At 52.3% G+C, this 16,148-nt stretch overlaps 3 protein-coding genes across 5 annotated transcripts; all 3 read left to right on the top strand.

Moving 5' to 3' along the window:
• The first annotated feature begins 3,856 nt into the window (after nt 1-3,856).
• LOC149918770 (feather keratin 1-like) lies at nt 3,857-5,076 on the top strand. Its single transcript, XM_090138373.1, has one exon. It carries the CDS (start codon nt 4,253-4,255, stop codon nt 4,553-4,555), a length of 303 nt encoding a protein of 100 aa, XP_089994499.1. The 5' UTR covers nt 3,857-4,252; the 3' UTR covers nt 4,556-5,076.
• Nucleotides 5,077-5,164: 88 nt separating this feature from the next.
• Nucleotides 5,165-6,384, top strand: LOC149918771 (feather keratin 1-like). The gene has a single exon (XM_090138142.1). It carries the CDS (start codon nt 6,088-6,090, stop codon nt 6,382-6,384), a length of 297 nt encoding a protein of 98 aa, XP_089994268.1. The 5' UTR covers nt 5,165-6,087.
• A 3,836-nt stretch (nt 6,385-10,220) lies between these two features.
• On the top strand, nt 10,221-15,795 carry LOC116241182 (feather keratin 1-like). 3 transcript variants are annotated; one of them, XM_090138139.1, is made up of 2 exons: nt 10,221-10,503; nt 15,272-15,795. In XM_090138139.1, exons 1-2 carry the CDS (start codon nt 10,236-10,238, stop codon nt 15,346-15,348), a joined length of 345 nt encoding a protein of 114 aa, XP_089994265.1. In that variant the 5' UTR covers nt 10,221-10,235; the 3' UTR covers nt 15,349-15,795. The 3 variants fall into 3 exon arrangements, with proteins under 3 accessions (XP_089994265.1, XP_089994266.1, XP_089994267.1); XM_090138140.1 differs by having other exon boundaries at nt 10,236-10,512; XM_090138141.1 differs by having other exon boundaries at nt 10,236-10,492; nt 15,285-15,795.
• The last annotated feature ends 353 nt before the right edge of the window (nt 15,796-16,148 follow it).

The following is a 16,148-nucleotide window of genomic DNA, read 5'->3' on the forward strand; positions in this document are numbered from 1 at the left end:
CCAGGAGGTGCGGTACCCACCTCACAACAGAGCCACAATCCACCAGGCACAAGCACCACACGGTGACCTCACTCCTGATACCCACCACTCACACTTGCAGCATGCATAGACTCGAATACCAGTCCCACTTGAACGCTGCCGCCAGGGTCAAAGGAAAACAACCACAAGAGAAGGAAATGAGAAGGCAGCATTTTGGGAAGACAAAAACACATCATGTCATCACTGGTCAGGCATTGGCATGCAAGAGCTGCTCACTGCACACAATACTACCATGCGCAGAGGCTCTCTCCAAGCCCTCGGGCACTCACACAGCAGCATAAAAGCAGGCCCTGAGCCTCATTCCCTCACACACTTCTCCTGACGCGTTCTCTTCTGTGCTCTTCCAGGTGAGCCTACAACCCCGCTGCCCTCCTTGGCCCACCCCACCTGGACAAACTCTGCATACCACGTCTACCCCTAAACTCAGCAGCCCTTCCACCTCCTCTCTGCCACGCTCCCCACAACCCCAAACCATTCCTTCCCACTACGCGGGAAGCCAATGGCACTGATTCCCACCCCCTCAACACCCTCTGCTTACCCAGCACCCTCTCTTCCAGGGACCCTCCACCCCACAGCCATGTCCTGCTACGACCTCTGCCGCCCCTGCAGCGGGGGACCCACCCCGCTGGCTAACAGCTGCAACGAGCCCTGTGTCAGGCAGTGCCAGGACTCCCAAGTCGTCATCCAGCCTCCCGCCGTGCTGGTCACCCTGCCGGGACCCATCCTCAGCTCCTTCCCCCAGAACACCGCCGTCGGATCCTCCTCATCAGCTGCCGTGGGCAGCGCCCTCAGCGCCCAGGGAGTGGCCATCTCCTCCGGCGGCTTCGGCTTCGGAGGCCTGGGCTGCTACAATGGCGGGAGAGCCCGCTACCCCTGCTAAGGGCCTGCGCCCACACCCCGACACCAACCACCTGCACCCTGCAATGCGCCTCACGCACTCAGGAGGCACCACTGGGTCACTGATGGTACAACAGCTCATTTGCCATGACTCCTCTTTTCATGGCACAAAACAAGCAAGCAGGGAACAGTGTCAGACCATGCTGTCTGGGAACATGAGTGCAGTAACTCTCTTCTTTCTTTGCACCTTAAATTGCGCTCTTTCCACTTGGTGATCACCAAGTGAATCCTTCCTTTTAGTGTGATTTCCTCAATAAAGTTCTCATGCATGCCAGCCTCCGATTCCTCCTGCCATGGTTTTATGTTTTTTGGTTTTCAGTATCCCACATCAAAACATCACGTAGTGCACTGGAATTGAAGTGTTAGTGCTCCAATTCTAGGTACCTATCCCTATCCATTCCGGAAGTCATGGGATCTGACCCTTCCGGGTGGGGAGGTCTCTTACTGCCTGGCAGTGGGTGCTGGAGGAGGGTGCTTTCCTAGCCGTTCCAAGCTCTTTTCAGGTTTGACTCGGTCTCAGGAACTCTCTCTCTCCGATCTTATTTATTAGTCTCAATTTCAATTCGATTGTATTATATTGCGTTATCTTGCATTCCGATATCATAGTTAGTAAAATAAGTTTTCCTCCCTTCCTTCCTTCCTTCCCATTTTGTGGGGTCGGGGGTGTGGGGGGCAGGGACCTACTGCCCCCTGTCACGGGCGTAGATTGATCTATTAACTCCGTGGCAGGTGCAACACAACAGCTCCATTGGATTTATGCACAGCCTTCCTGCTATCCTCAAAACCCAGCACTCTTCTCCTCTGTGACAATCTGGAAAACACTCGAGCTCTTGACCAGAGACAGTACAACCAATTAATTTACCCTCCAGGATGCAAAGATCACCACAATCACCTCAGGTCTGCAGCCCAGGACAATCAGTGCCCATTGAGTTCTCCCAGGAAATAGGCAAACGCTCTTTGGGAACAAAAAACAGAGTGCAGGAAAATAGCCTTACTCCTTGACACACAACCCAAACACCGTGCTTCACCAGCCTGCCTTTTCTGACAGACACACTCACCGTCGGCCTCTTGTCACCCTCACAGCTCATCCCAGATCTCACCAGCCAGCCCAGCAGACCCCCATCTGGCAGTGTGCCAGCCCCACCTCCACACTGTGAATGTGCATGATTTCCCCCTGGAAACGGGCATTACAATTCAGTGGTGAGTGCCACCATTTGGGGAGCATGGCAGGAGTCCTGACACCGCAGAGTTTGACAGCTATGCACCAGGCAAGAGTCCTGCTCTCGCAAACAGCCCTCCCCTGCCTACTACTCCCCAGGCTTCCACAGCTGGTTGGAATTAGCAACTCCTCTAACAACAAAGACACAAACCATATTGCACAAGTGCCAAGCCATCACCTTTCTGACTCCTCTTCTGTGCTTTGCACACAGAATCTTCCGCATACTCTGACACGATGGGATGGCATGTCTCTCTTGTAACTTGATGGCACACCAGTGCCAAATGGATGCGTCCTCAAGGATGCAAAAAGGCAGAGTTGCTGGAAGAACAACACATAACACATGACGAGCAACACTACGTGATGCAAGAGTAGCATGCAGCATTGAGAGGAGATCCCTAACACTCCACAGTAAGCATGAGGAACTTACCTCCAGCTACACAGAGAGCCCTCCATCACAAGGCTCTGGGCACAGGACTTCCACCAGGAGCTGCTTTCACTCCAACTCGCTCTCCACGTGTCTAACCCACACTGGCTCAGCTTCTGGACGAGCGTTGCAAGGAAGACACTCTCAAATCATACAATTATACAAATGTGGAATGGTGAAGGTTGGAAGGAATCTTAACCACCATCCCTTCTGTGGGCCGACTGCCTCCCAACTGGGCCCATCCAAACTGGCCTTGAATGCCCCAGGGAAGAAGAATGCACAAGTTGACTGGGCAGCCTGGGCCAGGGCCTCACCAGCACCTGAGTCACAAATTTCTTCCTTACATCTTAACCAAATTTCTCCTCAATCCATTCAAATGTTCTATCATGATCAGACTCTGTAAAAAGTTGGTTCCCCTCCTGCCTGTAAGCTCCCTTCATGTACTGGAAGGCCACAGTGAGATGTCCCTGGAGCCAACTCTTATCCAGGCTGAACAAGCCCAACTCCGTCAGCCTTTCTCCACAGTAATGCCCTCCAGCCATTTGATCTTCCCTGTAGCCCTTCTCTGGACCCACCCCTCACAGCTCCCTCAGCATTCCTGGGTGAAACCCACCAGGCCTCACACACCTAGGCACATCCAATTGAACAGACCCTCTTCCTCTTCCTACTTTGTTTCATCTTCTCCAGAAATTTCATGAAGTGCCTCATGGCTGCATCATCCATTAACACAAAAAACAATAAAGGTCCCAAAATCTCAACTCCACAAATTGGCCTCCTCTGTCTAAATATACTGAAACCACCTTGGATCGCCCAATACCGTAGCAAAAAACAGCCTGTCTCCTTTCTCCAAAACACAGTTTTCAAAGCAAATGGCGAACCAACATCTTGACACAACACACCCAATGCAGAAAACAATGACTAAGCTCAAGGAAAGCAAATTAATTCTAGGGCACGCAGGGAGTGCAGTGCAGTGCAACCAGCAGCATCTCAAGCCAAACGCACCTGGGAATCACAGAACAGCCCTCGAAGGATGCCAAGAATGGGGCCCGCACCTCACCAAGTGGCCACAAACACGACAGCATGAGTAGTACAGGATGGCATCACTAAGGAGACCACATCACTCCTATAAAGCTGTGGACAAGCCTTCCAACATCTTCCATGAGATGCGCCTTCCTCATCACTCCAGTCACACTCAGAAATGCCGACAGGGTCAAAGGGTCAAATCCACAACACAAGGAAATGAAAAGGAAGTGTTGTGCGAAGACAATAACACGCCCCCCCATGACTTCTCAGGTTTTGGCATGCAACAGCAGCGTTTTCAACAATGCTTCCATGCGCAGTGGCTCTCTCCAAGCCCTCGGGCACTCACACAGCAGCATAAAAGCCAGCCCTGAGCCTCGCTGCCTCACACCACTCTCCTGACGCCTTCTCCTCTGCAATCCTCCAGGTGAGCCTGACCCTCAGTCCCTTGAATCCCTGCCCCACCTGGCCAAGTTCTCCACACCCCCTCTGCCCCGAGATTCTGCAGATCATGAACCACCCCACTGCCACACACCCTGCACCTGAACCCACAGCTCCCTGCTCCCTTGGTCACCACAGCACAGCTCCTCACACCAACAGCACCCCCAACTCACCCAACACCCTCTCTTCCAGAGACCCTCCACCCCACAGCCATGTCCTGCTACGACCTCTGCCGCCCCTGCAGCGGGGGACCCACCCCGCTGGCTAACAGCTGCAACGAGCCCTGTGTCAGGCAGTGCCAGGACTCCCAAGTCGTCATCCAGCCCTCCACCGTCGTGGTCACCCTGCCGGGACCCATCCTCAGCTCCTTCCCCCAGAACACCGCCGTCGGATCCTCCTCATCAGCTGCCGTGGGCAGCGCCCTCAGCGCCCAGGGAGTGGCCATCTCCTCCGGCGGCTTCGGCTTCGGAGGCCTGGGCTGCTTCAACGGCGGGAGAGCCCGCTACCCCTGCTAAGGGCCTGCGCCCACACCCTGACACCAACCACCTGCACCCTGCAAGGAGCCTCATGCACTGAGCTCACGTCTCTGTGTCACTGATGGCACACTGCATCACCTGCCATGGCTCCTCTTTTCATGGCACAAAACAAGCAAGCAGGGAACAGTGTCAGACCATGCTGTCCGGGAACATGAGTGCAGTAACTCTCTTCTTTCTTTGCACCTTAAATTGCACTCTTTCCACTTGGTGATGACCAAGTGAATCCTTCCTTTTCGTGTGATTTCCTCAATAAAGTTCTCACGCATGCCAGCCTCCGATTCCTCCTGCCATGGTTTTATGTTTTTTGGTTTTCAGTATCCCACATCAAAACATCATGTAGTGCACTGGAATTGAAGTGTTAGTGCTCCAATTCTAGGTACCTATCCCTATCCATTCCGGAAGTCATGGGATCTGACCCTTCCGGGTGGGGAGGTCTCTTACTGCCTGGCAGTGGGTGCTGGAGGAGGGTGCTTTCCTAGCCGTTCCAAGCTCTTTTCAGGTTTGACTCGGTCTCAGGAACTCTCTCTCTCCGATCTTATTTATTAGTCTCAATTTCAATTCGATTGTATTATATTGCGTTATCTTGCATTCCGATATCATAGTTAGTAAAATAAGTTTTCCTCCATAGATTGTTGCCGCTGTTTTTTTTCCTCCCTTCCTTCCCTCCCATTCTGTGGGCCAAGGGGGTGGGGGAGCAGGGGCCTACAGCCCCCTGTCACAGACATAGATCCCTGTCACGGGCATAGATTGATCTAGTTAACTCCGTGACAGCAAGGAAGGAGGGAATGTGATTCCAGAGGACCAAGTGCAACAGGCAAAGCTTTGAAGCCTGAAGCAGCCTTCCAAGGACGCCACAAGATGGGCTACCCACTTTGCAACACAGCCACAAATGACCACACACAAGTGCCACGCGGGGACCTCATTCCTGATAAACACAACTCACGCTTTCAGCATGCTTTGACTCAAACACCATTCCCACTTAAACACTGACATCAGGGTTAAAGGAACACAACCACAAGACAGGGAAAAGAAAAGGAAGCGTTGCGGAAAGACAAAACCACATTACCACATCACCGGTCAAGTTTTGGCATGCAACAGCAGCTCGCTGCACAATGACCAGGCCTTGGCAAGCGACAAAAGCTTGCTGCACAGTGCTGCCATGCGCAGAGGCTCTCTCCAAGCCCTCAGGCACTCACACAGCAGCATAAAAGCCGGCCCTGAGCCTCGCTCCCTCACACACTTCTCCTGACACCTTCTCCTCTGCACTCCTCTAGGTAAGCATGTGAGCTGCTGCCCTCCTTTGCCCACCCCACCTGGCTTGGCTATCCACAACTCCTTGGACCCAAGACTCTGCAGCCCTTCTGCCTCCCCAGGAACCATGCTCCCCACAACCCCAAGCCCCATCCCCAACCAACTTGCTCGCTGGGCCACACCCAGCACAGCTTCTTGGGTCCTCAACAACCTCCATTTGCACAACACCCTCTCTTCCAGGGACCCTCCACCCCACAACCATGTCCTGCTACGACCTCTGCCGCCCCTGCGGACCCACCCCGCTGGCTAACAGCTGCAACGAGCCCTGTGTCAGGCAGTGCCAGGACTCCCAAGTCGTCATCCAGCCCTCCACCGTCGTGGTCACCCTGCCGGGACCCATCCTCAGCTCCTTCCCCCAGAACACCGCCGTCGGATCCTCCTCATCAGCTGCCGTGGGCAGCGCCCTCAGCGCCCAGGGAGTGGCCATCTCCTCCGGCGGCTTCGGCTTCGGAGGCCTGGGCTGCTACAATGGCGGGAGAGCCCGCTACCCCTGCTAAGGGCCTGCGCCCACACCCCGACACCAACCACCTGCACCCTGCAAGGAGCCTCAAGCACTCAGGAGGCACCACTGGCTCACTGATGGTACAACAGCTCATTTGCCATGACTCCTCTTTGCATGGCACAAAGCAAACAAGCAGGGAACAGCGTCAGACCATGCTGTCTGGGAATATCAGTGCAGTAAATTTCTTCTTTCTTTGCACCTTATATTGCGACCTTTCCACTTGGCCATCACCGAGTGAATCCTTCTTTTTAGTGTGTTTTCCTCAATAAAGATCTCATGCATGCCAGCCTCCGATTCCTCTCATCCTTTCTTCGCCCAATACTCTTAACACCTCACCCACTACAAAGGTATGGCTCTGGAAACCATCATGCCAGGTCAAAAACAGCCCCAAGACCTTCTCTTACAACCATGTCACCATCAAGAGCACTGGTGGCTAGCAGAAGGCCTTCAGCACATCACGTGGCATCTACACTAGCCCAAAGACAGACAAATAGTACTCTTCCTCACCAGCAAGCACCAGGCTTTTTTAGAACCGCTTGCAAAACGCGCACCATGGCTTATACTCCGCCAGTTTTCAGAAACCTCTCCTCATTACCACTACTTTGCAAAATCAGCAAAACCACCACATCAGACCCTCCCTATTCTAGGGTGAAACCCAACAGCACCAGTGCATTTCAGCACAGCCTTCCTGTTATCCTCAAAAACAAGCACTCTTCACCTCTGTGACAATCTGGAAAACACTCCATCTCATGACCAGAGACAGTACAAGCCATTAATTTACCCTTCAGTATGCAAATATCACCATAATCACCTCACGTCTGCAGCCCAGGACAGTCACGGTGCATTCAGTTTTCCCTGAAAATAGGCAAATGCTCTTTGGGAACAACAAACGCTGGGCAGGAAAATAACCTCAACCCTTGACACTCAATCTGAACACCGTGTTTCACCAGCCTGCCTTTTCTGACAGACCCACTCACCCTCGGCCTCTTGTCACCCTCACAGCTCATCCCACATCTCACCAACCAGCCCAGCAAACCCCCATCTAGCAGTGTGCCATCCCCACCTCCGCACTGTGAATGTGCGTGATTTCCCCCTAGAAAAGGGCATTCCAATGCACTGCGCAATGCCACCGTTTGGGGAGCATGGCAGGAGTCCTGACATCACACAGCTTGCTAGCAATGAACCAGGCGTGAGAGGACAGAGTCCTGCCCCCACAGACAGCCCTCCCCTGCCTACTTGGAAATCTCCAGGGTGCGACCCAAGCAGGAATGACACAAAACAGGCAGCCTCCTTTCTCCCAGCTACCGCCTTCCAACATCAAGGGGCATCCAGCCAGCCATGCGGCACACCCCGTGGGGAAGACAAGAGCTAAAGGCTGGCTAACCAGCTGCAACGAGCTCAGGGAGGGAACAAATGCAGTGCAATCCGAGAATACCCTAGGATGTTGGAAGGGACCCATAAGGATCACTGACTCCAACTCATGCCTCCACAACGCACTCTTTGAAAATAGATCTAGAAGGCACTGTCCAATGTTTCTGGAAATCCAGCGGCCATAGTGCTTTTGCACTCCCTTAGGGAGCCTGTTGCATGCCCAATCCCTTTGGAACAGAACCACATTTGAGAAAGGACTTTCAGTTGGACTTGTGAGGCAACAGTTCACTCAACGCTTTCTGTCTTTGCCCATAAATGTGCTAGGCGTTTTCCCCAAAACCATATGGAGGCAAACTCTGAAAATCTTTGCAGAAGTCCTTAGAAATTTGGTCTACTGGGATCCATTGCTGAACAAGATGGGTAATCATCTCATGAAAGAAGTGCCATCTTCTCCCATCTGGGATACCCACAATGCCCAGACAGGGCTTCCAAAGCCATTTGGAACTGGCAACTCCTCTAACAACAAAGACACAAACCATATTGCACAAGTGCCAAGCCATGATCTCACTGACTCCTCTTCTGTGCTTTGCACACAGAATCTTCCGCATACTCTGACACGAACGTGCCAAATCCCTCCTGTGCCCTCCAGGACTCTCACTTGGAACGTGCCACCAGTGCCAAATGGACGCGTCCTCAAGGATGCAAAAAGGCAGAGTTGCTGGAAGAACAACACGTAACACATGATACGCAACACTATGTGATGCAAGTGTAGCATGCAGCATTGCGAGGAGAACCCTAACACTCCACAGCTAAGCATGAGGAACCTACCTCCAGCTACGCAGGGAGCCCTCCAACATAAGGCTCTGGGCACAGGCCTTCAGCCAGCTGCTTTCAGTCCACATCACTTTGCACTTGTCTAACCCACGTTGGCTCAGCTTCCGGATGAGCGTGGCATGGGAAACAGTCTCAAATTAGACAAGTATACAAATGTGGAACAGGGAATATTGGAAGAGATCGTAACCATTATCCCTTCTGTGGGCCGACTGCCTCCCATCAGGGCCCCATCCAACCCGGCCTTGAATGCCTCAGGGACGAAGAATGCACAAGTTGACTGGGCAGCCTGTGCCAGGGTCTCACCAGCACCCGAGTCAAGAATTTTTCTTCCTTACATCTTAACCAAATTTCTCCTCTTTGCATTAAAATGTTCTAACGCTATCAAATCGTGTAAAAAGTTGGTTCTCCCCCTGCCTGTAAGCTCCCTTCAAGTACTGGAAGGCCAACTCTATTCTAGGCTGAACGAGCCCAACTCTCGTAGCCTTTCTGCACAGCAGATGCACTCCACGCCTTTGATCTTCTTGGTGGACCTCCACTGGACCCACTCAGCACAGCTCCCTCAGCATTCCTGGGTGAAACTCAGCAGGCCTCACACACCTTGGCACATCCAATTGAACAGACCCACTTCCTACTTTGCCCCATCTTCTCCAGAAATGTCATGAAGTGGCTCGTGGCTGCATCATCCATTAACACAAACAGCAATAAAGGACCCCAAAATCTTAACTCCACAAGTTGACCTCCTCTGTCTAAATATACTAAAACCACCACGGATGGCCCAAAGCTGAAACGGCAAAAAACAGCCTGTCTCCTTTCTCCAAAACACAGTTTTCAAAGCAAAAGGGGAACCAACATCTTGACACAACACACCCAATGCAGAAGACAACGACTAAGCTCAAGGAAAGCAGATTAATTCTAGGGCACGCAGGGAGTGCAGTGCAGTGCAACTAGCAGCGTCTCAAGCCAAACGCACCTGGGAATCACAGAACAGCTCTCGAAGGATGCCAAGAATGGGGCCTGCACCTCACCAAGTGCCACAAACACGACTGCATGAGTAGCACAGGATGGCATCACTAAGGACACCACATCACTCCTCCAAAGCTGAGGACAAGCCTTCCAACATCTTCCGTGAGATGCGCCTTCCTCATCACTCCAGTCACACTCAGAAGTGCTGACAGGGTCAAAGGATCAAATCCACAACACCAGGAAATGGAGTGGAAGTGTTGTGGGGAGACAAGAGCACACCACCTCATGACTTCACGGGGTTTGGCATGCGTTCTGCATAATACTAGCATGCGCAGAGGCTCTCTCCAAGCCCTCGGGCACTCACACAGCAGCATAAAAGCCGGCCCTGAGCCTCGCTCCCTCACACACTTCTCCTGACACCTCCTCCTCTGCACTCCTCTAGGTAAGCATGTCATCTGCTGCCCTCCTTTGCCCACCCCACCTGGCTTGGCTATCCAAACCCCTTGAACCCATGACTCTGCAGCCCTTCTGCCTCCCCAGAAACCATGCTCTCCACCACCGCTAGCCCCAACCCCAACCAACTTGCTCCCTGGGCCACACCCAGAACGGCTTCTTGTGTCCTCAACAACCTCCATTTGCACAATACCCTCTCTTCCAGGGACCCTCCACCCCACAGCCATGTCCTGCTACGACCTCTGCCGCCCCTGCAGTGGGGGACCCACCCCGCTGGCTAACAGCTGCAACGAGCCCTGTGTCAGGCAGTGCCAGGACTCCCAAGTCGTCATCCAGCCTCCCGCCGTGCTGGTCACCCTGCCGGGACCCATCCTCAGCTCCTTCCCCCAGAACACCGCCGTCGGATCCTCCTCATCAGCTGCCGTGGGCAGCACCCTCAATGCCCAGGGAGTGGCCATCTCCTCCGGCGGCTTCGGCTTCGGAGGCCTGGGCTGCTACAATGGCTGGAGAGCCCGCTACCCCTGCTAAGGGCCTGCGCCCAAAACCCGACACCAACCACCTGCACCCTGCAATGCGCCTCACGCACTGAGCTCACATCTCTGTGTCACTGATGGCACATGGGCTCACCTGCCATGACTCCTCTTTTCATGGCACAATAAAAAGAAGCATGGAATAACTTCAGACCAGGCTGCCTGGAAACATGACTGCTTAAACTTTCTTTTTTCCTTGCACTTGAATTTCTGCTCTTTCCACTTGGCGATCACCAAGTCGATCCTTCCTTTCAGCGTGTTTTCCACAGTAAATTACTCATACGTGACAGCCTCAGATTCCTCCTCTTCATTCCTTTGCATGATGCCATTTCCACTTCCTCCGCTACAAAGACGTGGCTCTAGAAACCATCATGTCTGCTACAAAAGGGCCCCAAAACCTCCTCTTGCAACCGTGTCGCCAACAAAGAGCTTTGATAGCCAGCAGGTGGCCTTCATCACATAAAAACTTATCAACACCTACACAAATAAACTCTTGGGTACATTGAGGCTCTTCTGCCATGCTCTCTCATACAACATCTCTGGGCTAGCACACACTTGACTCCTTTTTTTTCCCTGGCAAGATTCTCTCATGTTTACAACAAACACTGTCACAGAATCATTTCTCTTATCGGTGTTTTCTTTAGCTCTTATAGTACAGCAGTCCTAGTCAAGCCCAGTCAGGAATAGCAGGCTGTCCATAATCACTTCCAGTCCCCACACTCAGGCTCTTAATGAAGACTCTGCACTTCAATCTGTTCACTTCCTAGCTTTGGCCTATACAGCTATGAACTCACCACATCAGGACTCTGTGTCCCTCACCTCAGACCACCAGACCCTGCAGTCATCCACTTTTAAGGACAGCGCAGTGCAAACTCACCTGAGCTGATCGTTGGCAGTTTGCTTATGAGCATGTCATGGGAGGAAGCCTCAAAGCCTTCCCTAAAGGCAAACTCACCAAATGTCACTGCACCTCCACACGATTGAAGCCGGTCACTTCCGTGTTGAAGAAACTCAGCAGGGGTTGTATATCCGGGCTCTCCACTCCCACCATTTCTTTGTCAGTCTGTGTTTGGCAGCACTTCCTGGGAGGATTTCCTTCACCTCCTTCCCACTGACTAATGTCAAGCCAACCAGCCTGCGCATCCTCACACCTTCTCTCCTCATTACCGTCATCTTTCTTACACAATTGATATCAGCATGGCCAACACATCAGACCCTACCCATTCACGAGTACAACCAAACTTTGGTCCTTAGACGTATGCAAAGCCTTCCTGTTTGCCTCAAACCAAAGCACTCTTTTTCTCTATGATAAACTAGAAAACAATCTCTTGACCAGGGGCAGGACAACCAATTAATTTAGCCTTCGGATGCAAATGTCATCACAACCTTTGTAGCCCTCCTGCGGAAACTACTCCATAGTTTCACATCCTTTTTGTGTTGTGGAAGTCAAAATTAAACACAAGTTTTGAGGTGAGGACTGAGCAGCACAAAGCGGAGTGGGACAATCCCTTCCCTGTTTCAATTACAGTGCAGGGCTCGATGCACCCCAGGCTACAGTCAGCCCTGCTGGCTGCCAGGGCACACTGCAGACTCAGATTCATCTTGCCATCAAACAGAACCTCAAGACCTCTTTCTGTGAAGCTGGTTTTAACTCTCTCCTACCCAAATCCTCAAATGTCCAGGGCATTCTGGAATCAGATGCAGAATCCAGCACATCCTCTTCTTCAACTTCAGGCCATTGGTGATGGCCCAGACTGCTGGTCTCCCAGGAGCTCTCTCCAAGGCCTCCCTATTCCTGAAAGAGTCAACTGCTCCTCCCTAGTTATTGCAGTGCACAAACTTCTCACTTTGTGCGCAGCTGAGCCAGCGTCCAGACCATTTAGTACAACATGGAACAGAACAAACTCAAAAATGGAGTTCTGGGGAATCCCACAGCCAACTGGCCACCCGCCTGATGTAACCACATTTGTAAAAAGCCTTGGAATTGGACTTTGGGGCCAATAACTCACTCAACACACTATGTCTTTGTCTAGATATGTGCTGGGCATTATCACCAGAAGAATATGGAGTCAAACAGCATGAAAATATACATATAAATACAGAGAGACATTATACCCATAAGGTTTACTTCTTGAACTAAATGGTTGATGTTCTCATAAAAGAATGTGCCATCATCTCCAAAGCAGGATGCCTAGAATGCTCAGACCAGGCTTCCACAGCTGTTTGGAACGGGCAACTCCTCTAACAACAAAGACACCAACCACACTGCACAAGTGCCAAGCCATGACCTCACTGTCAACACTGCTCCTTTCCTGTGCTTTGGCCACTACTTCCGCGTGCCGTGGCACGAAGGTGCAACATCGCTCCTTTGGCTTCCAGTGCACTCACTTGAAAGGTGATGCCAGTGCAAAATGTACATGACCTCAAGAAAAGGACGCAAAAAGGCTAGAGCTTCTGGAAAAACAACTCATACCACATGTGGCACAATTACAGGGGATGTAAGACCAGTTTGCATCCCAGAGAAGAGATTCTTAACACTCTGCTTAGGGGTGAGCATGACGAGCTTGCCTCCAAATACACTTGGTGCCCTCCATCACAAGGCTCTTGTCCCAGGCCTTCAGCCAGCTGCTCTCAGTCCACCTCGCTCTCCACTTGTCTAACCTATGCTGATTCCGCTTCTAAAAGAGCACAGCATGGGAGACCAGCTTAAATCAGGCAAATACAGAATCACACAACGGTGCAGGTTAGAAGAGAATTTAACCACCATCCCCTCTGTGGATGGATGGCCCCGCATGATCATGCTGACCAGGGCCTGGACCAAGCAGGCCTGCTGTGCCACTGAAGACGAAGAATCCACAAGCTGAATGAGCAGCCTGCGCCAGACCCTTACACGGCCTGAGTCAAGAATTTCTTCCTTACATCTTAACCAAATTTATCCTCCTTACGTTAAAATGTCCTATCGCAATCAGACCGTGTAAAAAGTTGCTTCCCTTCCTGCCTTTAAGCTCCCTTCAAGTACTGGAAGGACACACTGAGGTCTCCATGAGCCAACTCTTCTCCAGGATGAGCAAGCCCAACTCCATCAGCCTTCCTTCACAGCAGATGCGCTCCAGCCTTTCGATCTCCTTTGTGGCCCTTCTCTAGACCCACCCCGCACAGCTCCCTCAGCACTCCTGGGTGACACCCAGCAGGCCTCACACACTCAGGCACACCCAGTTGAACAGCCCCTCTTTCTACTATGTTCCATCTTCCTCAGAAACTCAAGTACTGCTCACCTCAGCAGCAAGCCACAAAGCACTCACCTCAGCTGAACGAGGGCATGCCTTGCGCTCCTCAGCTGTGCCCTTCACCTCATGGCCTGCAGGGGCTCATGACTGCAGGCCCGTGCAGCATGGATGACTCTAATTTCTCTATCGAATCTCCACATCCACCTTGTAACTGTCAAAGCCTATGCAGAGAAATAATAGCTTCAGCCACTGACACTCAACTCACCAATGATCCCACAAGCTCTGCTTCAGCCTTCCAGACCATCCCACTCCTCTTCAGATCAGGGCTTGCTACCTCTGAACCCGGACTGAGAGGACTGTGTCCAGCTCACACAGACAGCGCTCCTCAGCCTCAATCAGCTGCAATCCCCACGGATAGACCTAAGCTGAAACTACACAAGAGATGCAGGAACCCCATTCCCAAACAAAGCCTTAAAAGCACAAAGGCAACCAAGATGTCAATGCAGCACAGCCAATGGGAAACGGAAGGGCAAAGCACATGGAAAGGAAATAGGGATATAGGCTGACAGCAAGAAAATGTTATGCAAGGGATAGGGTCTCATGCCAAACGCACACAGGAAGCCCAGAGCAGCCTTCCCAGGATGCCAGGAAATGGGGTCCCCACAACACAACACAGTCATGAGTGCCTCACCTCATCCCATGTTCTACACCTCTCCCATGCTTCAGATGTATCTTCCAACCAACCCCATGAGACACGCTTTCTGTATAAATCCACCAAAACACTCACTCTCACTAAAAACTGCCAACAGGGTCATAGGATCAAATCCACCACACAGGGAAATGAAAAGGGAGAGTAGTGAGAAGGCAAACATGCTCCTGCTCATGACAGACCAGCCACTGGCATGCAACAGTAGTTCAGTGCACAATGCTGCCATGCGCAGAGGCTCTCTCCAAGCCCTCAGGCACTCACACAGCAGCATAAAAGCCAGTCCTGTGCCTCGTTCCCTCACACCCTTCTCCTGACACCTTCTCTCCTGTGCTCTTTCAGGTGAGCTGCACCCCAAGCTGCCCTTCTTTGGCCACCTCACCTGGCTTTGCTCTCCATTCCCCTCTGCCCCCAGACTCTGCAGCTTTTCCACCTCTTCTCTGCCATGCTCCCCACAACCCCAAATCATGCCTACTCGCTGCTTGGGAAACCAACGGCTTTGCTCCCCTCATCCCCCAACACCCTCTGCTTACACAACACCCTCTCTTCCAGAGACCCTCCACCCCACAGCCATGTCCTGCTACGACCTCTGCCGCCCCTGCAGCGGGGGACCCACCCCGCTGGCTAACAGCTGCAACGAGCCCTGTGTCAGGCAGTGCCAGGACTCCCAAGTCGTCATCCAGCCCTCCACCGTCGTGGTCACCCTGCCGGGACCCATCCTCAGCTCCTTCCCCCAGAACACCGCCGTCGGATCCTCCTCATCAGCTGCCGTGGGCAGCGCCCTCAACGCCCAGGGAGTGGCCATCTCCTCCGGCGGCTTCGGCTTCGGAGGCCTGGGCTGCTTCAACGGCGGGAGAGCCCGCTACCCCTGCTAAGGGCCTGCGCCCACACCCCGACACCAACCACCTGCACCCTGCAAGGAGCCTCACGCACTCAGGAGGCACCACTGTGTCACTGATGGTACAGCAGCTCATTTGCCATGACTCCTCTTTTCATGGCACAAAAAAAGCAAGCAGGGAACAGCGTCAGACATCATGCTGTCTGAGAACATGAGTGCAGAAACTTCCTTCTGTCTTTGCTTCTTAAATTGTCCTCTTTCCACCTGGTGATCACCAAGTGGATCCTTCCTTTTAGTGTGTTTTGCTCAATAAAGTTCTCATGCATGCTGGCATCACATCCCTTCTCTTCATTCCTTTGCTTAATGCTCTTCCCACATCACTCACTGCAACGGTATGTCTCTGGAAATGAACGTGTTGGGTACAAAACGGCCCCAGGACCTCCTCTCGTTTCCATGTCTCTTAGAAGAGCATCGGTGGCTTGCAGACGGCATTCTTCTCATCACATATTATCTGCACCTGTACAAAGAATGGTAAATGGTACTATTGCTCTGCTTGAGTCCAGGCAGAAATAGAAGGCTGTCCACAGTCAGCTCCAGTCCCGTCACCCAGGCTTTTAATGATGATACTGAACACCATTGGCCTCACTTCCCGCTCTTGCCCGAAACAACTATGAACTCACCACATCAGGACTCTGTTGTACTCACCTCAGACCACCAGATCCCTGCGTTCAGCCACTTTATAGACCACCTCAGCATCCATTTACCTGCACAGATCACTGAGAGGATGCCTATGAGCACACCATGGGAGGAAACATGAAAGCCTTTTGTAAAGGCAAA

This window comes from Phasianus colchicus, chromosome 3 (genome assembly GCF_987193195.1).
Source record: "Phasianus colchicus chromosome 3, bPhaCol1.hap1.1, whole genome shotgun sequence".
NCBI classification, from domain to species: domain Eukaryota; kingdom Metazoa; phylum Chordata; class Aves; order Galliformes; family Phasianidae; genus Phasianus; species Phasianus colchicus.

What these genes read in the sequence shown, in the direction of transcription:
- LOC149918770 (XM_090138373.1), top strand. Translation starts at nt 4,253, where the DNA reads ATGTCCTGCTACGACCTCTGCCGCCCCTGCAGCGGGGGACCCACCCCG.
- LOC149918771 (XM_090138142.1), top strand. Translation starts at nt 6,088, where the DNA reads ATGTCCTGCTACGACCTCTGCCGCCCCTGCGGACCCACCCCGCTGGCT.
- LOC116241182 (XM_090138140.1), top strand. Translation starts at nt 10,236, where the DNA reads ATGTCCTGCTACGACCTCTGCCGCCCCTGCAGTGGGGGACCCACCCCG. An exon ending in AGGCCTGGGCTGCTACAATG is followed by an intron (nt 10,513 to 15,271) that starts GCTGGAGAGCCC and finishes ACGCCCAGGGAG; the next exon opens with TGGCCATCTCCTCCGGCGGC.